The sequence below is a fragment of the Eriocheir sinensis genome, chromosome 18 (assembly GCF_024679095.1).
Source record: "Eriocheir sinensis breed Jianghai 21 chromosome 18, ASM2467909v1, whole genome shotgun sequence".
Classification (NCBI taxonomy): domain Eukaryota; kingdom Metazoa; phylum Arthropoda; class Malacostraca; order Decapoda; family Varunidae; genus Eriocheir; species Eriocheir sinensis.
The window spans coordinates 12,854,983-12,882,482 of NC_066526.1; the positions used below are offsets into that span (position 1 = coordinate 12,854,983).

General features: G+C 47.0%; 3 protein-coding genes across 10 annotated transcripts in view; 2 read left to right on the forward strand and 1 right to left on the reverse strand.

Annotated features, from left to right (window-relative positions):
* LOC127000312 (carbohydrate sulfotransferase 4-like) overlaps window positions 1-8,270 on the forward strand; it is a 53,414-nt gene extending 45,144 nt beyond the window's left edge. For 3 of the 7 annotated variants that reach the window (XM_050863887.1, XM_050863889.1, XM_050863888.1), the window contains 6 exons: window positions 1,500-1,623; window positions 2,256-2,356; window positions 3,036-3,197; window positions 3,590-3,694; window positions 4,850-5,025; window positions 5,326-8,270. In XM_050863887.1, coding sequence (XP_050719844.1) covers window positions 1,500-1,623; window positions 2,256-2,356; window positions 3,036-3,197; window positions 3,590-3,694; window positions 4,850-5,025; window positions 5,326-6,052 — 1,395 coding nt within the window. In that variant the 3' untranslated portion in view covers window positions 6,053-8,270. The remainder of the gene's footprint in view (window positions 1-1,499; window positions 1,624-2,255; window positions 2,357-3,035; window positions 3,198-3,589; window positions 3,695-4,849; window positions 5,026-5,325) is intronic. The other 4 variants (XR_007753904.1, XR_007753903.1, XR_007753905.1 and 1 more) reach the window with 4 other exon arrangements.
* A 2,708-nt stretch (window positions 8,271-10,978) lies between these two features.
* On the reverse strand, window positions 10,979-13,118 carry LOC127000178 (PR domain zinc finger protein 13-like). The gene is made up of 3 exons (XM_050863570.1): window positions 12,807-13,118; window positions 12,334-12,583; window positions 10,979-12,082 (listed from the first exon to the last, which is right to left on the reverse strand). The coding sequence occupies exons 1-3, from the start codon at window positions 13,116-13,118 to the stop codon at window positions 10,992-10,994; spliced, it is 1,653 nt and encodes a 550-aa protein (XP_050719527.1). The 3' UTR covers window positions 10,979-10,991.
* Window positions 13,119-22,742: 9,624 nt separating this feature from the next.
* The window catches only part of LOC127000314 (doublesex- and mab-3-related transcription factor 1Y-like), a 15,723-nt gene continuing 10,965 nt past the window's right edge, over window positions 22,743-27,500 (forward strand). Inside the window, exons 1-2 of one of the 2 annotated variants that reach the window (XM_050863891.1) lie at window positions 22,743-23,650; window positions 26,396-27,500. The exon at window positions 26,396-27,500 is cut by the window's right edge and continues 1,054 nt beyond it. In XM_050863891.1, the coding sequence (XP_050719848.1) occupies window positions 23,080-23,650; window positions 26,396-26,787 (963 nt within the window). In that variant the 5' untranslated portion in view covers window positions 22,743-23,079 and the 3' untranslated portion in view covers window positions 26,788-27,500. The remainder of the gene's footprint in view (window positions 23,651-26,395) is intronic. The other variant, XM_050863892.1, reaches the window with a different exon arrangement.

The following is a 27,500-nucleotide window of genomic DNA, read 5'->3' on the forward strand; positions in this document are numbered from 1 at the left end:
GATTATAGGCCCCGCAGTCCCTCCTACCTAACCTCATCACCATATCATCAGAAAGTGTTGTGACCCTCCCAGCAGAGTATACCAACAGTTTCCACCTCCATTGTCTCTTTACGGGCGTCTAAGGTGTTCGGGGTCGCTGAAGAGGTAGATTATAGGCCCCGCAGTCCCCCCTCTCTAACCTCATCACCATATCATCAGAAAGTGTTGTGACCCTCCCAGCAGAGTACACCAACAGTTTCCACCTCCATTGTCTCTTTACGGGCGTCTAAGGTGTTCGGGGTCGCTGAAGAGGTAGATTATAGTCCCCGCAGTCCCTCCTATCTAACCTCATCATCTCATAAGGTAATAGTTTTAAGAAGTTACCGCTGCCACATTACTTACCGGCTAAAGTGTCGCTATCAATCATGAGTGCCAACGTCCTCATGATGGCACGCCGGTCCCTCGCAGTGCCAAGTTTGAGGTTAACAATGCCAAACCGATGACTCAAGGAAACACTAATGATGGAAGAGGAAGGAAAAGATGGATGAAAAAGGGGAAAAGAAAAGAGGAAAGGAGAAGAAATGTAAAAAGAGGTTAACCATGCCAAACCGATGACTCAAGGAAACACTAATGATGGAAGAGGAAGCAAAAGATGGATGAAAACGAGGAAAAAAGGGGAAAAATAAGAAAGGAAAGGAGAGATAATGTAAAAAGAACACAAATGACTCAAAAAAACACCAATTGACCTATCTTTCGGCCACTTCTCTTAACCCTTTTGTAGGAAGTGAGTTGCGTTTTTTTTTTTAATATTCTTTCCCTTTAAGCTGTTTCTTCTGCTGTAAAAATGGTGGAAGGAAGGAAAGAGGAAATAAAGGATAAAGATGAACGAAAAGGGGAAAGAAAAGGAAGAGAAAAAGGAGGGAGCAATACTAAGCGATTTCTAGCATCTGTGTTCGTCTCTGTCAGCTAAGGGCGGGTCAGTGTCAGATTCGTATATTATCTTCTGACACTCAGCGCGCCATTATTAATCATTCAAAATTCCTCTGTCGTAAATCTTTGCATTCTCAGTAGTTTATTTTTATTTTTTATTTAGTGTATGTACACGGAAGTGGAGTCAGTTTGTGAACGAGTGCAGATGTGTGTGTGTGTGTGTGTGTGTGTGTGTGTGTGTGTGTGTGTGTGTGTTTATCTATCTATATGTCTATCTATCTATCTATACGTCTTTCTATATTCTATCTATCCATCAATTTACATATCCATACCTTTTTATCTATCTATCTATCTATCTATCTTTATCGATTTATATCTATCTCTTGCTACGTATCTATCTATATGTCTATCTATTCTATCTATCCATCAATTTACATATCCATACTTTTTTATCTATCTATCTATCTTTCTATCGATTTATATCTATCTATATCTCTATCTACGTATCTTTATCTATCTATCTATCTATCTATCTAGCATCCACCTAAATTAGACCATCGCTAATTATCTACTCTCTCGGCGGCCCACAGAAGAGGCGGCTGCAGCAGGCGTGGTTATCGCTCCTGGGCAGTAGGGCGCGCCGGTTCCTGCTCGTGTCCCTGCTGTTCAGTGCCCTGCTCGCCGCGCAACTCATCACCAGCTACAGCAAGTCAGGTGAGGAGGGGGGGGGGGGGGGGAGTGAAAGAGACAGATTGACAGACAGAGGTAAATGGAATCGAATAGAGTAGAACAGAAAAAGACAGGGAATGAGAGAGAGAGAGAGAGAGAGAGAGAGAGAGAGAGAGAGAGAGAGAGAGAGAGAGAGAGAGAGAGAGAGAGAGAGAGAGAGAGAGAGAGAGAGAGAGATTAAGATAAGCTGAGAGACAGACAGACAGACAGATAGACATATTGAAAGACAGAGACAGACAGACAGATTAAGACAAATTGAGAGACACATTGAGAGACAGACAGACAGACGGGCAGAGAGAAAAGGACAGAAAAGGGAGAGAAAAAAACAAAAACAACAGAAAAGACGGAAAATAACAAAAAAACGGAAAGGCAAAAAAATACAGGAAAAGACAGAAAAATACAGAAAAAAACGATAGAAAAAGACAAAAAAAGACAAAAAGACAGAAAAAGAAAAAATACAGTAAAAAGAAAAAAACAGAATAATAAAAAAATACAAACACACACACACACACACACACACACACACACACACACACACACACACATACATACAAACACACACACATACAAACACACACACAATACCTAACCCCTCTCTCTCTCTCCCTCGGTAACAGCACCAACCACCACTGTACCAGACGATGACGAGGCCACGGCAGGATCTCCGGAGCAGCAAGCCACGTTGAAAGCGGCCTACCCCACCGTGAAGAACCTGAACGTGAGTGTGAATGGCGGGAAGGGCGGGTGAAGGAGGGGAAGAAGGAAGGCAGGAGGAGGAGGCGGCGGCGGCGAAGAAGTATGGAAGGAGGGGAAGGAATGGAAATACAATTGGGGTAAAGTAGGAGGTAGAAAATGGAAGAATGGGGGAAGAGAGAAATAAATAAAGAAAGGAGGAGTGAAAGAGGGAAGAAATAAGGAAGGGTGGAAGAGGAAAGTAGAAGGAAGGAAGCTTGTAAGATGGGTAAGGAAGAAGGAAGGGAAGAAGGGGAAAAAGAAGGATGGATGGGGTGAAAGATGGGAAAGAAGAAGGAGAAGGAAGGAAGGATGAGAAGATGGGATAATGAAGGAAGGAAGGGACATACAGAAAGGACAGAAAGTTAGAGGTAAAGAGAAAGGAAGAACAAAAAGAAGAAGAAAAGGAAAAAGGAAGGAAAAAAGTTACAAATATTCCTCCTCCTTCTCCTCCTCCTCCACCACCACCACCACAAATATTCCTACTTTTCCTCCTCCTCCTCCACCTCCTCCTCCACCACCACCACAACCACAACCACAACCACCACCACCACCACAAATATTCCTACTCTTCCTCCTCTTCCTCCTCCTCCTCCTCCTCCTCCTCCTCCTCCTCCTCCTCCACCACCACCACCAGTAACCCCCCTCTCTCTCCCCCCCTCCAGATGAAACAGAGACAAGCGGACGCCACACGGGCCCGCCTCCTCGACGCTTTCGCCAACCTCGAGACCCGCGACCTGCAGAAGGCGATGAAGCTGTACGAGTCCACCTGGAACTCGGCGGCGGTGCAGAAGGCGAGGCTCGAACACGCCGTCATGTCCCTGAAGGTACGGGAGCCAGATAGATAGATAGATAGATAGATAGATAGATAGATAGATAGAGATAGATACATAGATAGATAGATAGATAGATAGATAGATAGAGATATAGACAGATAGATAGATAGAGAGATAGATGGGAAGTAAGAGAAGGAAGGGAGGAAGGAAGGAAAAAGGAAAGAATTACAATACTACTACTACTACTACTACTACTACTACTCTTCCTCCTCCTCCTCCTACTACTACTACTACTACTACTACTACTACTACTCTTCCTCCTCCTCCTCCTCCTCCTCCTCCTACTACTACTACTACTACTACTACTACTACTACTACTACTACTACTACTACTACTACTACTACTACTACTACTACTATAATAACGTTAACAATGCCTACAGATGACGCTCCTGGAGGAGGTAAGCGCCCATGGGTACGGGGACCTCATGGCAGCCGCGCACCACGCCCGCCCTCTGTCCGATACCCCACGCCCGGGCCCGCTACAGGTAAGGACAGGTGTTCGGGGCGCGCATTTCCCTTCTCTATGCCGGTATGTGGCACTCACTCATGAAAAGTTAGGTTAGGTTATATTAGGTTAGATTAGCCACGCCCGGGCACGCTGCAGGTGAGGACAGGTGTTCGGGGGGCGCATTTCCCTTCTTTATACCGGTATGTGACACTCACTCATGAAAAGTTAGGTTAGGTTATGTTAGGTTAGATTAGCCACGCCCAGGCCCGCTGCAGGTGAGGACAGGTGTTCGGGGGTCGCATTTCCCTTCTCTGTACGGGTATGTGGCGCTCACTCATGAATAGGTTAGGTTACGTTATGTTAGGTTAGATTAGCCACGCCCGGGCCCGCTGCAGGTAAGGACAGGTGTTCGAGAGGCGTCTTTCTCTTCTCTGTACTGGTATGTAGCGCTCACTCATGAAAAGTTAGGTTGAGTTAGCATTCCGTAGTTAGTGTATGAGCTACAACCCACGCATCACGCAAGGCTCAGCGACTCACGAAGGTGCCAGTCACACAAACACTTCACTGACTTCAGAAATATGCGTCCCAGTTGCCGAGTTCCCATTTCTCTATTATGTGGTCCCCATGTGAAGCTCTTAAACTAACAACACGATTTTCTGGACATAATTCTCATAGGGATTTGCGCACACAGTCACCTTTATAAAATGTAAATCTAACCTTCCTTAACCGAACCTAACGATATTGAAATTGAGACCAGACATTACTTAACCTAACCTAACCTAAGATTGAAACAGACCAGGCATTACTTAACCTAACCTAACTTAAGATTGAAACAGACCAGACATTACTTAACCTAACATAACTTAAGATTGAAACAGACCAGGCATTACTTAACCTAACATAACTTAAGATTGAAACAGACCAGGCATTACTTAACCTAACACAACTTAAGATTGAAACAGACCAGGCATTACTTAACCTAACCTAACTTAAGATTGAAACAGACCAGGCATTACTTAACCTAACCTAACTTAAGATTGAAACAGACCAGGCATTACTTAACCTAACCTAACTTAAGATTGAAACAGACCAGACATTACTTAACCTAACATAACTTAAGATTGAAACAGACCAGACAATAAGAGGAGAGTTTGAAGTGGTTGAGTGCATATTCGTCGCTGGTGTCTCGCAGGTGGTGATAGCGACGACGTGGCGGTCTGGCTCCACCTTCCTCGAGGAGCTGCTAACCTCGCACCCCGCCGTCTACAACCACTACGAGCCGCTCATGCAGTTCGGCCTCAAGCAGATCAGAGACGGGGAGGAGGCGATCAGGGCGCAGAGGCTGATCCACGACCTCCTATCCTGCAGGTAAGGGATGCTGTGCTGATACTATTACTGCTATTAATATTGTTACTACTACAGCTACTTCTGCGATTACTTTTTTCTTCTAGTTTTCTTGTTTTCGTTTTGGTTCTAGTTCTTGTTTTTCATGTTTTTCCTTTTGTGCTTCTTGTTCTTGTTCTTCTTAATCATATTTGCATTAGTATTCGTTTTCCGCTTCGTCTTCGTTCTTAGTTTTCTTCTCCTTCATCGCTTTCTTCGTCTTCTTCTACTACTACTACTACTACTACTACCATCACTCCCACTCACCTGCCACCGTCTTCACAGGTACCAGGGGCAGGAGGATTACATTCGGACGGCGCGTGAGATCCGAGAGCTCCTGACGCGGAACAAACAGGTCTGGAAGGTGTGCAGCGCCGATGACTTGGGCGACGCTCTCTGCTTCAACGACACCTTCCTCACGCAGGCCTGCCTACTCTTCCCGTGGAGCGCCATGAAGCTCGTACGCCTGCGACTGCGACTGCTACGGCCGGTGCTCATGGATTCGACCCTCAACGTCCGTGTGATCTACCTGGTACGTGATCCGCGCGGCGTCATCAACTCTCGCACCGATACCGTCCAGTGGTGCAAGACTTCCGACTGTATTGACCCGCATTACCTCTGCCGGGACATGGAGGATGATCTCAAGGCGGCTCGTGACCTGCAGAAGTCGTTCCCAGGGCGGGTTTACATCCTGAGATACGAAGACATGTCCCTCAACCCTGCCAATAAGACGCGGGAGCTCCTCAACTTCTTGGACTTCGATTTCGACCCCCACATGGAGGAGTTCTTATCGTCGCACACCACCAAGAACTACGACAAGCCTTGGAGCACTTCGCGGGACTCCAAGACGCGGGTGACCTATTGGACTTCGAAGCTGGGCCACGATAAGCTACGTGATGTGCAGACCGCGTGTAGCAGTGTCATGGCGAAGTTTGGATACCTCGCCATCAACTCCACGAGCGGCGTCACTGTTGATAAGATTCTTGGACCTTTTAAGATGCCCTCCTCGTGAGCTGGCGACAGGGAGGCCTTCGTTTGGGTCTTCTGCAGTCAGTAAAGAATCCAGTACCGTAGAACTATCGAGGTTAGAGTTGCGGCAAAGTGAAGTCCATCATGTTTATTCTTCGCTTCATGGTTCGTAGGATGTTCGATAAGGATTCCGCGCGCGTACGATTCCTAGCACAAGCCTTACGAAAGTGTCCTTGAAACATCGAGCTCAGAGTACAATCAGTTCGAAGAGCATCATGTTCATTCTTCGCTTCACGGCCCGTATAGGGTGTTCGATAATGACTGTCCGGCGTACGATTCCTAGCACAAGTTTTATGAGTCTGTCCTTGACCAAGTGCAATAGTAGCAGTGCCCGCGGAGCCAGGAGGTCGCGGGGCGCTGCGAACCGAGGCTGTGAACGAGGGACTAATTACTTCTTAAGCTTAACTCCATTCCTCCGAGCTCAAGTACAGCTTCCGGAAGTGTCACGGCCGCGCAGACGGTAATGAGCAGCTAATGATCACGTACTTCGCTGTCTTAGAGGTCAAATGAGTGTCTTGTGTGACGTTTGATGGCAGAAGGGAAGGGTTTGTGGGTCTTGGTGCCTTTTGTCTTCCCTTCACGGCCATACAGACATTAATGATCATGTAACTCACTGTCTAAAAGGTCAAATGAGTGTCTTGTGTGACGTTTGATGGCAGAAAGGAAGGGTTTGTGGGTCTTGGTGCCTTTTCCCTTCAAGACCATACAGACGGTAATGACCACGTAACTCACAGTCTAAAAGGTCAAATGAGTGTCTTGTGTGACGGCCATTGACTCTGTTTTTCGTTTGATGGCAGAGAGGAAGGGTTTGTGGGTCTTGGTGACTTTTCTCTTCCCTTCAAGGCCATACAGACGGTAATGACCACGGAATTCACTGTCTAAAAGGTTAAACGAGTGTCTTGTGTGCCGTTCTTTGATTCAGAGTCTCGTGTGACGCAAGAAGGGAAGGGTTGATTGTCTGTTTTGGTGCCTCGTCTCTGTCTCCCTCCCACCAACACACCGGTACGAGCTTGTGAACAATATAGTGACCCCTCAACACCCAGTTTTCTGTGCGTCTCGAGAGTTTGTTATGGGTGGAGCACGTAAAAGAAATAGAGAAAGAAAATGAGGGAGAGGAGGAGGAGGAAGAGGAAGAGAAAGATTAGGAGGAAGAGCAAGAAGTATAAAAGAAGAAGAAAAGGAAAAGAAGAAAGAAGAGATGAGCAGGAAAAGAAAAGGGAAAGAGGAAGAGAACGAGGAGGAGAAAGAAAGGGATGAAACAGAGAAAGAGAAGGAAAAAGAAAGGAAGGGAGAAAAAGAGAAAATGAAATAGGAGGAGGAGGAAGGGGATGAGGAAAAAAAGAGGAACAAAAAGACTTAGTGAAAGAGAGAGAAAGAAAAAGAGGAGGAGAAGGAGAAAGAAAAAGAAGAAGCAAAAGAGGAGGAGAAAAAGCAGAAAGTGAAAAATGCAAAAGTTAACATCAGGGTTCGATGGCCTCGCCTCGCTGGCGTCAGGTGCGGCGGGAGAGCTTCACGCATTCAGTAAACACTCGTGCTTGCCAAATGCATCTCCGGGGGGTAGAATGCACAGCCACGGAGCGACGGTGCAAAGAGGAGACTGAAAAACGAGATAAAAACCCTTCACGGTGCATTAAACCTCGCCAGGACAAGGTGGGAGGCGCTTCAATGCCGTCTGTTGAAAAGGGACGTTACTAGGTAATCACACGAAGCTCTGTAGGGTTTAGTGAGTGACTTTGTGCCTTACTATAGCGAACACGATTAATTCTTTAGCTTATCTTGGTTTTTACGCGTTGTGGGTCATTTAACAAAGCGACACGGATGAGGGAAGAGACGGGACCGCTTGGTATGATAAGAAGTAGCGTTTTAATGGTCTTACTATAGTGAATACGGTTGATTCCTTCGCTTATCTTGGTTTTTACGCGTTGAGGGTCATCTAGTAGAGCGACACGGATGAGGGAAGGGATGGGAACGCTTGGTATGAGGATGAAAAGCGTCGTGATGGACACAGGAAATGTTCAACGTAAAAATAGATTCCTCCGTGCGCGCCCCTTCCTTCCTCGCCTTCCCTCCTTCCCTCCCCTTCCTTCCCTCGCCTTCCCTCCTTCCCTCCCCTTCCTTCCCTCGCCTTCCCTCCTTCCCTCCCCTTCCTTCCTCGCCTTCCCTCCTTCCCTCCCCTTCCTTCCCTCGCCTTCCCTCCTTCCCTCCCTTCCTTCGCCTTCCTCCTTCCTCCCCCCTTCCTTCCCTCGCCTTACCTCCTTCCCTCCCTTCCTTCCCTCGCCTTCCCTCCTTCCCTCCCCTTCCTTCCCTCCTTCCCTCCCCTTCCTTCCCTCGCCTTCCCTCCTTCCCTCCCCTTCCCTCCCTCGCCTCATCAGAGTCAGCTTTAGTTAATCCGTCGCAGGGGAATTTGAAGGACGTATTGACGCTTCCAGATAAGAAGTGATGCAAACAGAGTTACAGGAGAGGGTTGTAGTGTAAGGGATCAAATTCAACACTCAGTTCCTAAGGCCTATTCTCTCTAACATTTCGGAGCTCACACACCCACATCTAATAAGGCTCCATCCATATACCTCACATTTTTATAGTAAGGGAATTAGCTCAAGGGCACTAGTAAATGAGAACAATAAAGCCCGCTAATCACTGCTCTCGAAATGATGCTTGAATGTCATTACCGTGTCAGGTGGTGATGACTGTGAGGAATTTATCTTTCCGTCATTACACTCATCACTATACCGTATTATTCAAGGCTATATTAGTGTAGCAAACTCGTATCAACACTATAGAAAGGGTTTTACATGCTGGCACATACTTACCGACTATCAATTTCCTTCTCTATGCCTCAAACTTCAATGCACGGATCAGCTGAATATGTCGAGGCGTTAGCATTCATGACACTATACTATTAAAGAACGCATTCGTGTGCCATATAACACATATCAATAGGAGCACCAAATTTTACACGCTGGTACTTATTTTCCGGGTATCAGTTTCTCTCTCCGTGTCCCGAACCTCCACGCGCGAAGCAGCTGAGCGAGTCGAGAGCAACGATGCCAGATTATCGTACTCAGAGACTCGTATTTACCGGTTTCTGACTCATAACTATTCCCAAAAATCACCAATAATTAACCATTTTAACGATAAATATATATGAAACCAGTTATTGGGGTCGAGGAGGTAGTTTTGGGGTCGGAAATCGGGAAACATAGAAGGCTGAGTACGACAATTTGACAACGTTGGTCGAGAGTCGAGACGAGTGGAGTAGGTGGCAGGCGGACACGGACAGGCTGGGACGCTACCAAACAGGGCGGGATTTCTGCGTCATTTAACCTCTTTTGTGCCGGTATTTCTGTGTTTGCGAGTCTGTAACATCACCGAGAATCTACGAAGAGGAGGAGGAAGTGAAATCAGCGCCGTGGACATACACAAACAGCTTATACGAGGTGGGTGAGATGTCATTCTGTGCTCCCTGGCGGCCATTCCTGTTACCACACGCTTCACAAACAATTTTAACCGTAGATTCTTTGGCTGGTATTATCAAACACTTCAGGTTCTTGTTACGTCTAGTTTTTAAGGCCAGAGAGGAGCTACGTCGGGTTGTAATAAGTGTTTTCCCGTTCACTACGCGGAAGCTTTGGAAAACTACCGCCAGGGTCATGAAACCACCCGTGAAAACCCGATAACTTCCATGGGAGACTTTTTCAATAGATGTATTAAGGCTGTTGAGTTTAATAGCATGGACCTTTAGTTTTCCAGTATGAGAAAGAGAAAGAAAGAAGAGGAGAAAGATGGAGAGAAAGAGAAACAGACAGAAAATAAGAAGAGTAGGGAGAGGAGGAAGAGGAAGTGAAGGATTAGGAGAAAGAGGAAAAGGAAGAAGAGAAAAATAAGAAAAAGTAAAAGGTCGGTTTGTGTTGCATATGTGTAGGTATAATGTCGTATTGTATCTGGTAATTGCGATGGTGGTGGGAGAGAGAGGGAAGAAGGTGGAGGAGGAGGAGGAGGAGGAGGGAGCGAGAGTGATTTGATGTGATAATTACCCAATGATCGTTAAGCGTCCAGGTGTTTTCATGCGTTTTCCGACTCGTTTTTCTCACTCGTTAACCTGCTCAGCCGTCCGAGGGTATCCAATCATGCCTGGGAGGTGTTTTATTTACTTTTATTTGGAGTGTTTTTAGTGATTTTGTAATGAAGTGTGTGTTTGTGTATATGTTTGTGTGTTAGGGGGGGCGGGTCAGGTGTTTTTAAGCTTGAAATTGAGTGAGTATTTTGGGTGATAATTGCTTGTTTTAGTGTGTGTGTGTGTGTGTGTGTGTGTGTGTGTGTGTGTGTGTGTGTGTGTGTGTGCAAATAAACGTGTATATTTATCGTGTGTAGAAAAGGGACGATTTGTATACATCTTTCTTTTAATGTATAGTTCTTTTCTTTTTTATTTGTTACAAAGTATAAATAATGCCTCTTTAGTCATAGTTTTAATAGAATATACGCTAGACAGATAAGTATTTATGCCAAGCACGTATTTACATTTTACAAGCTCATCCTTCTCAGATTTATTCATTAACTTTGTACATTTTATTTCACAAACCAAGTATTTCATTCCTTGCAGTAGTGTGTGTGTGTGTGTGTGTGTGTGTGTGTGTGTGTGTGTGTGTGTGTGTGTGTGTGTGTGTTGGGGGTCATTCATTCATCCATCTGTGTATAATGATTTGTTAATAAACATGTAATTTATTTTCCCTGAGCCTTGTCTCTTAACATACAAAACTTATCCCTTTTGACTTTGAAAAATAGAGCATCGTTATGGAAGTAGTTTTATGGCACGTTGAGTGTTACTGATCACAGAAGGGTAGGTGGTGCTCTCTCTCTCTCTCTCTCTCTCTCTCTCTCTCTCTCTCTCTCTCTCTCTCTCTCTCTCTCTCGCCGTGGCCGCGTCAGGGAGTCACGCCGCCTGACGCAGCCTCCTGCATCCTCCCGTCCGGCCTCAGCACCTCGTCCTCCACGTCCACCACGTCGTCCTCGTCCTCGTCGTCGGTCTCGGTGTCGGTGTCGGTGAGCGGGCGGGGCTGCGGCGGCGCGGCCTGGGGGTGGCGGGAGCGCACGTGGCGCTCGAGGTCCCTGCGCCGCACGAGCACCTTGCCGCAGTGATCGCAGCGGTATGGCGTCTCACCCTGCGCGTGCAGCCTCACGTGCTTGTTGAGGTTGCTGGGGTCGCCGAAGGGACGCAGGCACACGCGGCACTTGAGCGGCTTGTAGCCCGTGTGCGTGCGGATGTGTATCTTGAGGCCGTACTTGCGGGAGTACACCTTGCCGCAGTACAGGCACAGGTGCCCGCCGCGGCTCCGGCCCAGGTTGGACACGAGGGTCTCCATCTCGGCGCAGGGGTCCAGCGCCCCCGCTGCCGCCGGCGACTCTCCCAAGAGGGGGCGGGTGGACCCTGCCAGTGGCATTGCGGGCATGAGGGGCTGGGCGGCGAGGCTGTGGGGGGCCGCGTGGGCGGGCAGGAAGGCGCCCAGGAGGAAGCGCGGGTGGAGGAACATCGGGGCCTCGGAGGTGGCGGGCGGCAGGAGCAGCGGGTGCACCGTGGCGGCGAGGGCGTGGCGGGAGGTGCCCGGCGGGTGTGTGCCCCCCAGCGTGGTGGTGTGGGGCCGCGGCGGGCTGACCTCGGGACCCCCTCCCACCCGCCTGAAGGCTGAGCGGGGCTCGGCGGGCGGGCCGGGTCCCGGGACGCTGCCGTGACAGCTGGTGGAGTCAGGCGACGCTGGTTTGCCCGCCCCGGGGGACGCAGTGGGGGAGGCCTCGGCGGGGCGTAGGACGGGGCATGGTGTCCTCGGGGCGAGGGGGGCGGGCAGGGGCAGCAATGGAGCGAACCAGGGTTTGTGTGCGGGGCGGGGCGACGGGCGGGCGGCGAGGCGCGCCCACAGCATGGAGGGGGCCAGCGTGTCGCAGCGCGCCGCCAGGTGTAGCTTGAGAGGGTTGGGCGCCGGGAAGCGACGCTCACACTGCGGGCAGGTGTACACGCCGCCTAGGGTGGGGGGAAGAGGGAAGCGTGAGGCAGGGGCGCCGCAACACACACACACACACACACACACACACACACACACACACACACACACACACACACACACACACACACACACACACACACACACACACACACACACACACACACACACACACACACACACACACACACACACACACATACACACACACACACACACACACACACACACACACACAGACACACACACAGCAACACGACACACGACTCACCTCTGACGTGCGAAAAATTAAGGAACGGGAGGCCGAGCTGCGCCGCCACCTCCGAGGAGAACCAGAGCGGCGGCGTGTCCCCCTCCTTCAGCGCCTTGGTCAGCGTGAGGCGCAGCATCTCGTGGCCGTCCTGGTGCGTGTAGGTGAGCGTGGCGGCCTCGGCGTGCACGTCAGGGGCCAGGGGGAGCACCGGCAGCCACGAGGCCAGGCCAGGCTGTTCACCCTCCGTCTGCAGGACACCGTCGCGCACCTGTGGAAGGACACCTGTTGATTAGGTCCCACGTGAGGAGAGAGAGAGAGAGAGAGAGAGAGAGAGAGAGAGAGAGAGAGAGAGAGAGGGCAAGGTCAGGCAGGAAAGAAATGAGAAACGAAAGAAAGAAATTAGAAAAAATAAAGAATTATAGAAATGAGAGGAAGAGAAAAGATATAAAGGAAACAGGTAATTAACTATCCCAAAGTCCCTAAAAACACACCTGTAGCTTGAGGGGGGCGCCAGAGGAACCACGGGGGCGGGGGTTGAAGTTCTCCTGGGTGAGGTGGAGGAAGAGGAGGCAGGCGGGGTGAGGGCGTGTTGAAACACCTCGAGGAAGATCAGAACCTGCTACCACTTGTCTGAGATGCGGTGGGGTGGCGGTGCGGGTGCGGGCGGGGGAGGGGGTGCGGTTGGCGGGGGCGGTGGCGGGTGTGGGCGGGGTGCGACAAGGGGTGGTGTTAGTGGTGGTATGGGCGGGCGGAGGGTTCTGGGTGAGGCAGGCCGCCCACTCATGCCCGAGGCCGCCCACCATCACGCCCACGGTCATGCAGAATGGAGTTTTGTCTTCGTTTTTTGCGTATTTCTTTGATTTTTTCTTGTTTGAGTTTTCTTATTTTCTCTTCTTCGTCTTGTAGTAACGTGATATTTTTTTCCTTTTACTGTTCAATGTTATTTTCTTTTTCAAGCGTTTTCTTATTTTCTGGTTCTTGATATTTTTGTTCTTTTTTTCGTCCTGCAATAACACGTAAACTTTTTAAAAACTCTCCTTTCAATGTCTGTCAACGTAACACTTTTTTTTTTACACCACTTCTTTCCTCTTAAAAACCTGCCTCATAACACTTCAAACGTTTTTATTTTATTTCCATCTTGCTCTAACTTGCATAATTTTTCTTTCCTTTCAATGTTCGTCCATTTCTTGAATTTCTCGCCTCCTCTTCGTGCCTCTTAAAGCCGCCTCGTAACACTTCAAACGCGCTTATTTTCTCTCCGTCTTGTAGCAACTTCTAAATCTTTTCTTTCCTTTCAGCGTTCGTCCATTTCTTGAATTTCTCGCCTCTTCTTCTTGCCTCTTAAAGCCGCCTCGTAACACTTCAAACGTTATTTTTCCCTCCGTCTTGCACTAACTTCTAAAATTTTTCTTTCAGTGTTCGTCCATTTCTTGATTATCTCGCCTCCTCTTCTTGCCTCTTAAAACCGCCTCGTTACACTTACTTTCCCTCTGCCCTAAACCTTCTTATCCCCACAGTCTGGCGTCCCGTGTCTCGTAACTCCGCTGATGTGCTGTCAACGCCTCGTAATGGTGCCAAGTCGGTGTCTCCGCGCGCTCTGTCTCCTCGTCTCACTCCCTCGTCCACGTCGCTTGTACAGACTCATTCATGGGTCTTGGTTTCTGTCACTTGGGTCTTCGTGGGTTGTTTGCTTCTCTTCTTTTGATCGAGGGAGTTGAGGTGAAGTTTTAAGGCCTATTAACCGCTATTTTTCCCTCTTCTTCGTCTTCTTTCCTTCGCCTGGACACTTCCAAAATGTTACTTGGGACTTCGAGGCTTGTGGATTTGACTTTTGGGGTCAGTGTCCTCGTCCTCGTCTCGCCCTCGTCCTTGCCCTCGTGCCCGCGTTCCTGAGGTGGCGTGCACGTGTCGGAGGGCGTGGTACAAGTGCGTGGCGCGTGCGGGTCGCGTGCGGTTATATAGTGACCCTGCACGCGCGTGGGAACCGTCAGCTGAGCGGCACGTGCGGAGGGCAGGACCAGATGACTCCTTGATGGGCGGGGGATGGGGGGGGGGGGCGCTGAGGTTTGTTGTGATGGTGGTGGTGGTGGTGGTGGGATATGGTTGTCAAAGTAGTGTGGTGGTGGTGAGGGTGGTGGTGGTAGTGGGATATGGTTGTCAAATAGTGTGGTGGTGATGGTGGTGGTGGTGGTGATGGTGGTGAAGGTTGTATGGTGAGGGTATGGTGAGTATATGGTGAGGTATATATATATGGTAGTAAGGGTGATAGTGTCTGAGGGAAATGGTGATGGTAGTGGTGATGGTGGTGATGGTAGTGGTGATGGTGGTGGTGATGGTAGTGGTGATGGTGGTGATGGTGGTGATGGTAGTGGTGATGGTGGTGATGGTGGTGATGGTAGTGGTGATGGTGGTGATGGTAGTGGTGATGGTGGTGATGGTGGTGATGGTTGTGTAAAAATATGATTGTCAAGATACTGTCATGGTGATAGTGTGGATATAGTGAGGGTGATAGTGTTAGGGAAATGGCTGTAAAGATATGGTGAAGCTTTGGTTGTCAGGGTTGTGCTATGGTGGTGATGGTGAAGATAAGGTGAGGATATGGTGGCATGGGTGATGGTGTATGGAGGAAATGGTGGTAAGGATATGGTGAGTGTATGGTTGTCAGGATAGTGATGGTGATGGTGATGGTATGGTGTTGTAGATAAGGATACGTGATGGTGAGTGTGGTGATGGGAATGGTATGGTACAGATATGGTGAGTATATGGTTGTCAGGATAGTGATGGTGATGGTATGGTGTTGTAGATAGGGATACGTGATGGTGAGTGTGGTGATGGATATGGTATGGTAAGGATAGTGTTATGGTGATGAGGATAATAGAATGGTGACTTATGGTGTTGAAAGTGAGGACGATATGGTAGTGATGATGATGATGCTGATGATGATGATGATGGTATAGTGAGAGCGAAAGATGATGGTGTTATGGTGGTGATGAATGAAAAATAATGACGTGAAGTTTGAGGGCGAAATCACAACAACTCCAAAATGTAAATCCCTTCAGTAAATTTGCACAGTGGTGGTGATGGTGGTGATGGTGATGGTGGTGATGATGGCGGTGATGGTGGTGGTCGCACGTGTTGCCTTCTACTTATTCGACACGCGTCCCTCCCTCTCCTCCTCCTCCTCCTCCTCCTCCTCCCCCTCCTCCTCCTCCTCCCCACACAGGACATTATTGCCTCATCAGTTTTCAATCTTCCTTTTCTTGTTTATTATGTTTGATTCCCTCTCTCTCTCTCTCTCTCTCTCTCTCTCTCTCTCTCTCTCTCTCTCTCTCTCTCTCTCTCTCTCTCTCTCTCTCTCTCTCTCTCTCTCTCTCTCTCTCTCTCTCTCTCTCTCTCTCTCTCTCTCTCTCTCTCTCTCTCAAGACAACACCAAGAGCTTAAAATTGAAAGAGAGAAAAGAAAGAGAAATAAAGAAAAAGAGAAAGAAAGAAAGGAAGGAAAGAAGAAAGAAAAAGCAAATGATAGTTTAAGAAGAAAAGGAAGAGGAAGAGAGGAATGATAAGGGAAGAGAAGGGGGAAAAGAAGTAAGGTGGTGAGGGGGAAGGGAGGGAAGAAGGGAGGGAGAAGGGAGGGAGTGAGAGAGGGAGGAAAGATGAAAAGGGAGGAAAGATAAAATAATCGGCGGAAAGAATTGGATATTAATAGGCATGTGGATAGCACCTCCTCCTCCTCCTCCTCTTCCTCTTCTTCCTCCTCCTCCTCCTCCTCCTCCTCCTCCAAGAATCAAGAGAGTTAACTTAATAATCTAGTGGCATCGGATATTTATAAAGATGTTAAGTGTTAACTGAATATCCAAAACAAAAAGAGAAAAAAAAAAGAGTTCAGACAAGCTTAATGGTATCAGAACCTATAAAAAAGAGTAAGCAAGGGATTCCAAACTTATAAATAACACCCATAAAGTATAAGTACCCGAAAAGTATAAGTACAGAAACATGGCTTGAAGAGTTAAAAAGAATATCCCGAAAAGAGAAACAAAAAGGATCTCAGACAACTCCAGCAGCATCGGAACCTTCAAAAAAGAGCTAGCAAAGGGATTTCAAACGTGCAAATAACCCCCAAAAAGTATAAGTACCCAGACAGAATAAGTCCCCAAAAAGTTTAAGTCCCCAAAAAGTTTAAGTCCCCAAAAAGTTTAAGTACCCAAAAAGTATGTACACACACTCAAAAAACTATCGTTACAGTGGGGTCCGAAGAATTTCACACTGAGCAACCCGGTAATCTCGGTAGGGTTGGTAAGGGTGCGATCACCCCCACCACCTCAGCTCTGCTGGGAGGAGCAAGAGAAGACCCCCGTAAGGGAGGGATAGAGAGGAAGGGAGACACTGAGATACCAATCACCATAATATTAACGGAGTGATTTGAGTGCCACTTGTTTATGCTTTATATTCACAAATTATTAAACAATAATGCTCATATGATATACGTAACAGCGGTGGGTAGAAGTATTCTCCCATATCAAAGACAAAAACAACCATCAACGCATGTCAGATATAGTTCAGTTCATAATGTGCCATCCTGGAACTAATGCTTCCACTGAACGTCTCTTTTCTTTCATGAGCAAGTTGTGGGCATCTGAAAAAAAACACAACTTGAAATTGCAACGCTAACAGTATTGCTGGTAAGAAAGATGAAGTTTAAACAGAGTTGGGTGGACTTCTACAGGTTGTTTAATTCTACTCCTCTCTTGTGCTGCCTCATTGCCTTTGTAAAAAGTAGGAACTTTGCACGCTTTTTAAGTTGACGAATAAGGAATTTGGGGCGGGCGTTTTGAATTGCCGAAATTAGCCGTCTCTGGAGAAGAGTAACTTATTAAATAGCTTGCATGCAGGAGTTAATTTGTCTGTTGGTATAATGACTCGCCGAGAATTATTAGAGAATTAATCTTATTGGGTGCATTCCATAATTGTTTCGAGACAAGCGAATACCGTGACTCGGGTAGGTGCATGCTATGCTAGTGAAACCAATGCCAACGTTATCTTACCATTTGGGTGAAAAGTTAAGTTTATAATCCACTATAAATCCATCATAAGGGTTAGAAAAGTTTTACATAACCTCCTAGGCTCAGTGGAGCCGTATGTGGCGATCAGTCAGTAGGATTCACTCTGATATCCGAATCCTGAGTTACCCATTACCGCAAGGTGTTTCTCATACTGTCTCCTAAATGGACGAAATTTTAACTCTTCACGTGTGTGTGAGGTGTTAAAGCATAATATCATCACCCCAAATACTACAATATTAAAGCTACATAGAACACAGATCAATTAACTTCGACTAAGACTCCACCTGTGTGTTTCATGAAGCGTTACTGTGCCAGCTCAAATTCTACTGCTTCATTTACGAGTCCCGCTCACTTGGTTCAAGCAAGTGAACCCACACCCAACACACGCAGAAATACGAACATGAGTAGCCAGTTCTCAATGGCTTCGTCCTTGGTGCCAGTTTGTATCGTGCTGAATGTGTAACGATAGTTTTTTGAGTGTGTGTACCCAAAAAGTATAAGTACCCAAAAAGTTTAAGTACCCATAAGTATAAGTACCCAAAAAGTTTAAGTACCCAAAAGTATAAGTACCCAAAAAGTATAAGTACCCAAAAAGTTTAAGTACCCAAAAGTATAAGTACCCAAAAAGTTTAAGTACCCAAAAAGTATAAGTACCCAAAAAGTTTAAGTACCCAAAAAGTATAAGTACCCAAAAAGTTTAAGTTCCCAAAAGTATAAGTACCCAAAAAGTTTAAGTACCCAAAAGTATAAGTACCCAAAAAGTTTAAGTACCCAAAAAGTATAAGTACCCAAAAAGTTTAAGTACCCAAAAGTATAAGTACCCAAAAATCATTAGTACCCCAAAAGTTTACGTCCCTAAAAAGTATAAGTACCCAAAGAGAATAAGTAACCAGAAAGAATAAGTACCCAAAAGTTTAAGTACCCAAAAGTGCAAGTACCCAGAAAAATATAAGCACCCAAAAAGTTGAAGTACCGAAAAGTGCAAGTACCCAGAGAAATATAAGTACCCAAAAAAGTTGACATACCCCTAAAGTATAAGTAAGTCCCCTAAAAGTATGTCCCAAAAAAGTACAAGTACCCAAATAGTATAAATAACCCAAAATGTTAAAGTACCCAAAAAGTTTAAGTACCGAAAAGTGCAAGTACCCAAAAAAGTTGACGTACCCCAAAAATCCCCTAAAAGTATGTCCCAAAAAAGTATAAGTACCCAAAAAAGTTAAAGTACCCAAAATGTTTCAGTACCCAAAAAAGTTTAAGTACCCAAAAGTATAAGTCCCAAAAAGTATATATACCCCAAAAGTATAAGCACCGAGACGCAGCATCATGGGCACAGCACGCGGCGAACAAAAGACGATCGCTGAATGGGCGGCGAGTGATCCGGAAAATGATATCAATGGAAGAGTAATTTATTCCACATCGGCTGCGGCGGCTGGAAAGGGAGAGAGAGAGAGAGAGAGAGAGAGAGAGAGAGAGAGAGAGAGAGAGAGAGAGAGAGAGAGAGGGAGAGAAGAGAGAGAGGGAAAGGAGGGTTGGGTATAGATGAGACGGAGGAAGGAAGGAAGGCAAGAGAGAGAGAGAGAGAGAGAGAGAGAGAGAGGTTTGGTAGTATAATTATTGTGGTCGTGATTTTGTAAGGTGGTGGTGGTGATGGTGGTAGTAATGGTGGTGGTGGTGGTGGTGGTGGTGATGGTGGTGGTGAAAGTATTGGAGGTGATGGTGGTGGTGATAAGGGTTTACATAAATGTTTTTTTTTTTTTTTTCAATGTTTACTCTCTCTCTCTCTCTCTCTCTCTCTCTCTCTCTCTCTCTCTCTCTCTCTCTCTCTCTCTCTCTCTCTCTCTCTCTCTCTCTCTCTCTCTCTCTCTCGCTCTCTCTCTCTCCACTAACCAAAAAGAAAAGTGAAAGAGGAAGACTTGCAGAGGAAATGGAAGGAGGAGGAGGAGGAGGAGGAGGTGGGATACCCTTAGTGACCGCAAAGGGAAGAATGGAGGGGAGAGGGAGGGACGGAGAGAAGAGAGGGAGAGAAAAGGGAGAGAGAGAGAGAGAGAGAGAGAGGGAGGGTGACAACAGCTGATCCTTCTGGTCCTAATGTTGACAAGCCGAGGGAGAGAAAACTTTACCTCCTCCTCCTCCTCCTCCTCCTCCTCCTCCTCCTCATTTTCTCCTCCTCCTCCTTCGTAACCTCTTATTTCCTTTTCTCTTATGCAATTTCTTTTTTTTTTCATTTTCTTGTTCATTAAATTTTGTTCTTTTTTCCTCATATTTCTCTTCTTGTTTTCCTTCTTATCGGTTCCTCTCTCTCTCTCTCTCTCTCTCTCTCTCTCTCTCTCTCTCTCTCTCTCTCTCTCTCTCTCTCTGGGCACCTCTTCCTTCCCTCCTTTCCTCCCTCTTTCCCTATAGACACACCCTCAGCTTTCCTCCATCCTCCTCCCTCCCTCCCGTTTTCTCTCCCTCCCTCCCTCCTTCTCTCCCTCTTTCTCTCCCCTTCAAGCACCAGCTGACGACACTAGCACGTGGTGGAGAGAGAGAGAGAGAGAGAGAGAGAGAGAGAGAGAGAGAGAGAGAGGGTATACTGGTTTACTTCTATTACTTTTACTACACACACACACACACACACACACACACACACACATACACAAACCATTTCGTAACATAACCCCAAGTGTCTCATTCACCTTTTCGAAGCTCCAACCGCGCGCTTCGAGACGTGGTGGAGAGGGCGGATGGAGTTCAGTGTGGCCTTGGAAGTGGAGGTGGAGTGGTGGTGAATGTGCTGGTGGACTATGTGGAGGAGGTGAGCTGACTGGTAATGTCTTTTCACATATTTAAAACGATTCCAACCTTAAGGGCTCTATCGTATTTTTTTTACAACGAAGGAGACGGCTCAAGGGCAACAAAAAGAGTGTAGAAAAAAAAAGCCCGCTACTCACCGCTCCCACAACAGACAAAAGTAAAGAGTAGCCAAAAGAGAGGTCAATTTCGGGTAGGGTATATACGAGGAACGACTCTTAACTCTGGAGAAAGGCGTTTACAGGGATTGATTGATTGATTGATTTAAATTAGGCGATGCAACAGCCAGGGTCATATGGCGCCGCGTTTACAGGGAGATTTAGTTCAGGTCTTAAAGTACCCGAAAAAGTTCAGTAGCTTCAACCACTCCTAAGTTCTGCCAACCAACTCAAGAACTAGAAATACGGTTTACCCATCCAAGCGAGGCGATGTAGGGCTGTGTTATAAGACACTTCGCTTCCCAAGAACACCTATTTGACAAGGCTTTCGTAGGAGTCTTGGGCATTTCCAGGTGTAGTCTGATGACCCTGGTGTTAGTTTGACCCTTCTTCTGTACCGTGAACCTGAAGGAACACTCATTAGAACCAGACTGACCCCCTCTTTGACCTTTAGAAATAGCTGATGTGAGAAGCGAAAGTGTCTTGTTATACCGGCCGTAGTCTTTTACAGTTTCTTCTCAAACCATTTCATCCCCCACCTGAACAATTTTCCCTCAGAAGTTGTAAATGCGAATACCATCAAGTCGAAAAATCGAATCGACCGTCATTTCGTTGCGTCAGGAGTAAATTGAATACCGAAGTGCTTTCATCTCCTCTGCGGGCATGAGGTGGCTGTCGAGCAGATTAAATCGTAATGAGCCAATAGGATTTCTGTTGCCTGTATTTCCATGTTTCCTCTCCTCCTCTCCCCATTTATCTCCTCCCTCACCTCGTCACTCACCGCCCCTCACGCCCTCAAACACATGTCGCAGCCTCACAGGTGTGTTGGAGGGGCACTTAGACGGCACAAGTGAGGCAGGTGAGCCATTGGTGATCCTCCGCTTGCCTTCCCCCCTCACCTGGCCGCACAGGGTTGCCACGCGCCTCCAGCAAATCAGAGGCACGTGTTGTTGATCATTTGAAGCGTTTGATGAGGCTTCGAAACATGTGCTGTGAAGGGTTGGATTATCCCTCCCTCCCCCTCCTTTTTTTTTCGATAGAGATGATTTTTTTAATACATTTCTTGATCCCTAAGTCATTATTTATCTGTTTGTATTTACTTTTAACTTATACGTCCTTGCTATTTTAGTGTTGCTTTTTATTTTTCAAGGACGCGTTCGGTGTTTGAAGAATGTTTACTTGCTCTTTTATTTATTTATTTTATCCCGTCGTATTTTTTTTTTCGTGGCTTTATTATTGATTCCTCTGAGGCTTTATAAGATCGACGTAGATACACATACTGGAGAAGGTGTGTGTGTGTGTGTGTGTGTGTGTGTGTGTGTGTGTGTGTGTGTGTGTGTGTGTGTGTGTGTGTGTGTGTGTGTGTGTGTGTCGCGCGCGCTCTCTACAAGCAGCAAACTTCCCCTACACCAAACTTTAACTTCAACGCCAAAAAAAAACAAAAAAAAAAAAAAACATACATATATACATACATACATACGGAGACTCGGACACGTGTTTACCAGTTCGAATCCTGCATGTGGTGGCGAGAGGAGGAGGAGAAGGGGGGACGGGGGGGGAGGGGCGTCATGTGCACCAGACAAGTGTATACATGTCCACGCTGGATTATACGCACATGGAAATCCAGTGTGTAGTTTGAATGGGCGGCGATGAAACCTGGCGGGGGGAGGACGGGGGGGGAAGGGGAGAGGCGTAAGTCCCTCCCTCCCTCCCTCCCTTCCTCCCTTCTCTCTCCCCTCCTTTTTCTCTCCTTCCAGCAGCAGCATCCCTCCATCTCCAGCTGACGCCCTCCCTCCTCCCCTCATCCCCTCTCTCTCTCTCTCTCCCCCTTCACCACCACAATCATCACCTGACACATGCCGTCTTCCCGGGCTGGTGCAGTGGTGGTGGTGGTGGTGGTGATGGTCATGGTGGTGTGAGGGTGATGGTGGTGGTGATGGTGGTGGCGGTGTGAGGGTGATGGTGGACATGATGGTGGTGGTGGTGGTATTGTAATGGTCATAGTGAGGGTGGTGGTGATGTGGTGGTGATGATGGTGTGGTAATGGTGATGTTGGTAGTAGTGTAAAAATGGTGTTGTCTTAGAATTGTCGCGTTTAATTCCACGCCGTATAGAAAAAGGTCGAAGATTATGCGTTATAGAAGAGTGGAATTGATTGGAACTTTATATTATTTTTTCCGTTTTATAGACTGGTTTCCCGTAAGAACGGAAGGGCAAGACTATAAGCGATTGAAGATTAAGTAACAGTTCAACTTACACCAAATCTAAATCGGTAGCTTGAACGGTGTGTGTGTGTGTGTGTGTGTGTGTGTGTGTGTGTGTGTGTGGTAAGAGCTGTTGGCCAGAAAAATTAAGCAACGGAAGGTAAAGAATCAGATCACCTTACATCGAAACCAGGTCGATGGCTTTATAGCGTGTGTGTGTGTGTGTGTGTGTGTGTGTGTGTGTGTGTGTGTGTGTGTGTGTGTGTGTGTGTGGTAAGGCACTCGACTCTTCAGCGATGGAAGGTGAAGATTCAGTTCAACGTAAATCAAATCCAGGTCGGCGGTTTGTAGGGCGTGCGGGAGAGGAGAGGGAGCGGAGGGAGCGGAAGGGAGGCAAGAGGACGTCCATTCAAGTAAAGCCTTGAAGTGCTGACGCAGGATAACGCATGCGCCGACGGGGAAACCTCAAGAACAGCCACCAACCCGCAGCATCCCCTCAGTCAGTGTCACTCACTCGCCCTCCAGCACGCCGCAGAACCAGAAGCCACGCACCATGGACTCCGAACGACCCCTGAACCTCATGACGACCTCCTCCACTACCGACGAAGGCAAGAGAGAGGCCATGTCCCCGCCCTTGCCATACCACGGACTGCCCCTTCATCTCCAGCAGCAGCAGCAACAGGCGGAGTGCAGCAGCCGAGTTCCCAAATGCGCCCGCTGTAGGAACCATAACAAGCACACGCCATTAAGAGGCCACAAACGCTACTGCCAGTTCAGGAAGTGCCAATGTTCGCGATGCCAGCTCACCGTGGACAGGCAGCGCATCATGGCCCGTCAGGTGGCTCTCCGTCGGGCGCAGGAACAGGACGAGGCACGCAGAGTTCTCCTTCAGGAAACGCTGCAAATGGAGACTTCGCCGGCGCTTACATCCTCAGACTTGGACGGGTATCGAAGTGAGGGGTCGGTTTCGCCTGGAAGCTGCCCACCTGCCGTCTCCACCACCAGCACGCCACCGCCTCCGCCGCTGCACTTCCCGCCCCTCCTGCAGCCTCATCACACCCGCTCAGAGCACCCTCCACACCGCCCCGACCTCGCCCCCCTCGCCTTCACGCCCTCGCCACACAGTAAGCCCAGTCAAGCCCCGCCAACACCCGCCATTGCATCCCTTCTGCGCCTTTCTGTGTCTTCGTCTTTCTGTTAGTGTGTGATTCCCCTTATAGTTTATGTTTGTCTGTTAGTGTGTGATTCCCCTTATAGTTTATGTTTGTCTGTTAGTGTGTTAATTTATTTCGTTTATACATTAATTCTTTATCTTATACTTCATTTTTTTATTTATCTTAGTTTTCTTATACTTTATTTATCTTGTACTTTATTTTTATTGACGTTGTGTGTATGTCTATGTCTGTCTGTCTGTGTCTCACGGTTTTTTTTGTTTTTTTTGTTATTGTTTTCTCATCTTTCCGTCTGCTTGTTTTCCTGTCTACTTCTTGTCTTCCTGTCTGTCTGTCTATCTGTCTGTCTGTATGTATGTGTCTGTGTCTTTATGCTTGCCTGTCTACCTGGACTTGTGTGTGTGTGTGTGTGTGTGTGTGTGTGTGTGTGTGTGTGTGTGTGTGTGTGTGTGTGTGTGTGTGTGTGTGTGTGTGTATGTGTGTGTGTGTGTGTGTGTGTGTGTGTGTGTGTGTGTGTTAATTGTTCCTTACTGAGTCATATTTTTCCTCGGTTTCTCGTGTGTGTGTGTGTGTGTGTTCGTTTGTTGGTACTATATTGTGTTGCGTGTGTTGCGTGTGTTGCTACCTTGTGTCCGGTGTGTATTGTAAATGTTTAGAGAGAGAGAGAGAGATTTATTACCCCATACATTCACCACCACCGTCACTTTCCCTTTCCTTTCCTTGCCCTCCACAAAACAACAAAAAACAACAACAACAAAAAAGACCATTAAAGTTGTCCCTGTCCACATCCGGCGCCGCTATCACGTTTTCTTTCACCAGCCAATCACAAGCGTCCATTCTTATCAGGGTAATGACGTCATGATTACTCACGTTTTCTTTCCACCAATCAGCTGAGAGAGTTACGTTCATTCATGCTTTTAGGCGATTCATTCATCTATTATTTGAGTCACCCCCTTCCCTCCTTCCCCCCCCCCCCTCCCCTCCCTCCGTCATCCCCTTTTTTGCTCAGTGTTATCTCCTTGCTTTCCTTTTCTCTCTCACGGCATCCTCTCTCTCTCTCTCTCTCTCTCTCTCTCTCTCTCTCTCTCTCTCTCTCTCTCTCTCCTCCGCCCATTATTTTTTTCTCTCCGTTTCCTCCTCATCAAGTTAATTTATGCCATCCTGTTTTAAGGTTTTGTTTCACGCATATACGAACACACACACACACACACACACACACACGGTTATCATTCATTATGTAAGTGATAGCCTTTGGATTGCATAATTAATACTACTACTACTACTACTACTACTAACTATTCCTCATCTACTTCCCTTTCTTCTTCAATTGATATTTTTACTATCATCATCATCATTATTATTATTATTATTATTATTATTATTATTATTATTATTATTATTATTATTATTATTATTATTATTATTATTATAAGTAGTAGTAGTAGTAGTAGTAGTAGTAGTAGTAGTAGACAAAATTATGAGTTACCTTGAAAGCACTCATTAATTAAGGATTCACAACATGGCTTCCGTAACAAGAGATCCTGCCTATCAAACCTACTGACCTTTTTTACTCGCTTAACTTGTCCCGCATTGTTGCCTTCGTATGCATCTTGTTTTACGATTCGCTTCCTCTCGCTTTCTGCTTCCTCAGGCGAACGATAAGGCGAGACTCTGTGCAATGTGCTGAGCGAGGCTGGTCAACTTAACTCCCTTCCGGCCTCCTTCTCTCTCTCTCTCTCTCTCTCTCTCTCTCTCTCTCTCTCTCTCTCTCTCTCTCTCTCTCTCTCTCTCTCTCTCTCTCTCTCTCTCTCTCTCTCTCTCTCTCTCTCTCTCTCTCTCTCTCTCTCTCTCTCTCTCTCTCTCTCTCTCTCTCTCTCTCTCTCTCTCTCTCTCTCTCTCTCTCTCTCTCTCTCTCTCTCTCTCTCTCTCTCTCTCTCTCTCTCTCTCTCTCTCTCTCTCTCTCTCTCTCTCTCTCTCTCTCTCTCTCTCTCTCTCTCTCTCTCTCATTTCGCTCGTATGGAAAGTGGAAAAACGTGTTGAAAAAGGAGGAGGAGGAGGAGGAGGAGGAGGATAGGGGAGATAGATGGATAGATAACGAGAGAGAGAGAAAGAGAGAAGGGAAAAGGAGGAGAAAGAGATAGATGACAGGGAGGGAGGGAGGGAGAGGAGGAAATGGAGGGAAAGGTGAGGATGAGGAAGGGAGGGAGGAGAGAAGGGAAGGGGAAGACGAGGGGAGGGGAAGGGAATGGAGAAGAGGAGGAAGACAGGGAGAGGGATGAGGGGAAAGGGGAAGAAGGGAAGGGAAGGGAAGGGGAAGAGGAGGGAAATGGGAAGAAAAATGGATAGATGGAGGGAGAGAGGAGGAGAAAAGAGGAAACGGATTGATGGACAGATTAATAGAGGGAGGGAGGGAGGAAGGGAGAGAAGGGGGAGAAAAAGGGGAGAGATGGAGGAGAAAAGGGGTAAGGTCAAAGGTCAGTTCCTGTTTCATTGTGTTATCAGGTCACTTCCCCTCTCCCCTTTCTCTCCTCCTCCTCCTCCTCCTCCCACACCTGCCATTTCTCCTCCTCTAAATACAGTGTCACTTGAATTTATTGTTATTTCATTTTATTTTTCATTCATTTCATTCATTCATTCATTTTTTATTTCATTTTTCATTTTTCACTAGTTCATTTTTTTTTTTTGTATCCGTCACAGGCGCGTCCGCAAACTGGTCCCTGCAACAACAACAACAACAACAACAACAACAGGCTTCCATCACCCCTCCTCCTCCTCCTCCTCCTCTTTCTCTCCCTCTCCCTCCTCTTCCTTATCTCCCTTCTCTCCGCACCTCCCTTTCCTCCTCCCCCTTCCCCTCATTCTCCCTCTACGACCCCCGCGCCCTCCCTTACATCTTCTCTCCCCTTCTCTACCCTCATCATCAGCATCATCAAGCCGCTACCCCGCTGCACCGTTTCCAGCCCAAAATACCGCAACCCGCAGCCCCCTCCGCCACCGACACCGCCCCCGCCGCCGTCCGCTGCGATGTTTGTGGGTTGAGCACTTCGTCCGAGTTTGATTTCCTGCACCATCGTTGTGATTCGCATTGAGTTGGGTTCTCTCTCGCTTCTCTTCTTTTTTTTCCGTTTTTCGCTTGATATTCCTGTTGTTTTCCTGTTTGACTTTCTGTTGTTTTTCTCGTCCAGTTTTGTCTTCAGCTTTTTTTTATATGTCTGCTTTTTTGTCTGTTTATTTTATTTTCATAGTTTTTTTCATGTTTTTCTTGTCTCTTCATCATTATTTCAGCGTCTGATTTTGTTTTTTTTCATTTGTCTTCATCATTTTCTTCATCTGATTTCTGTCTCTATCTCTGTCTGGTTTTTTTTTGTCTGTTTATTTTATTTTCATCGTTTTTTTCATGTTTTTTTTTGTCTTTTCATTTCATTTGTCTTCATCGTTTCTTTTCATCTGATTTTTGTATCTATCCTATATTATGTTTTGTCCATTCATCTCTTTCCCTTCTTTTAATTATCTCTGTTTATCTTCTTTCTTCATCTATTTCTGTCTTACTTATCATCCATGTGTGTGTGTCTGTCTGTCTGTATCTCTTTGTCTCTCTCTGTACCTGTCTGTGTGTGTGTGTGTGTGTGTGTGTGTGTGTGTGTGTGTGTGTGTGTGTGTGTGTGTGTGTGTGTGTGTGTGTGTGTGTGTGTGTGTGTGTTTCTTTTTTTTCTGCGTCTCCCTGTGCTATTTCCTCATGTGGGTCACGGCTTTTCCCTTGTTGTTGTTGTTGTTGTTGTTGTTATTGTTGATCTTCTTCTTC

Bases quoted from the DNA above. Each gene is read 5' to 3' on its own strand.
- LOC127000178 (XM_050863570.1), bottom strand. From the start codon at position 13,118: ATGGTGGGCGGCCTCGGGCATGAGTGGGCGGCCTGCCTCACCCAGAAC. The intron at 12,584-12,806 runs GTGTGTTTTTAG...GTCCTTCCACAG, and splicing joins GCGCCCCCCTCAAGCTACAG to GTGCGCGACGGTGTCCTGCA. The intron at 12,083-12,333 runs GTGAGTCGTGTG...CCCCCACCCTAG, and splicing joins TAATTTTTCGCACGTCAGAG to GCGGCGTGTACACCTGCCCG.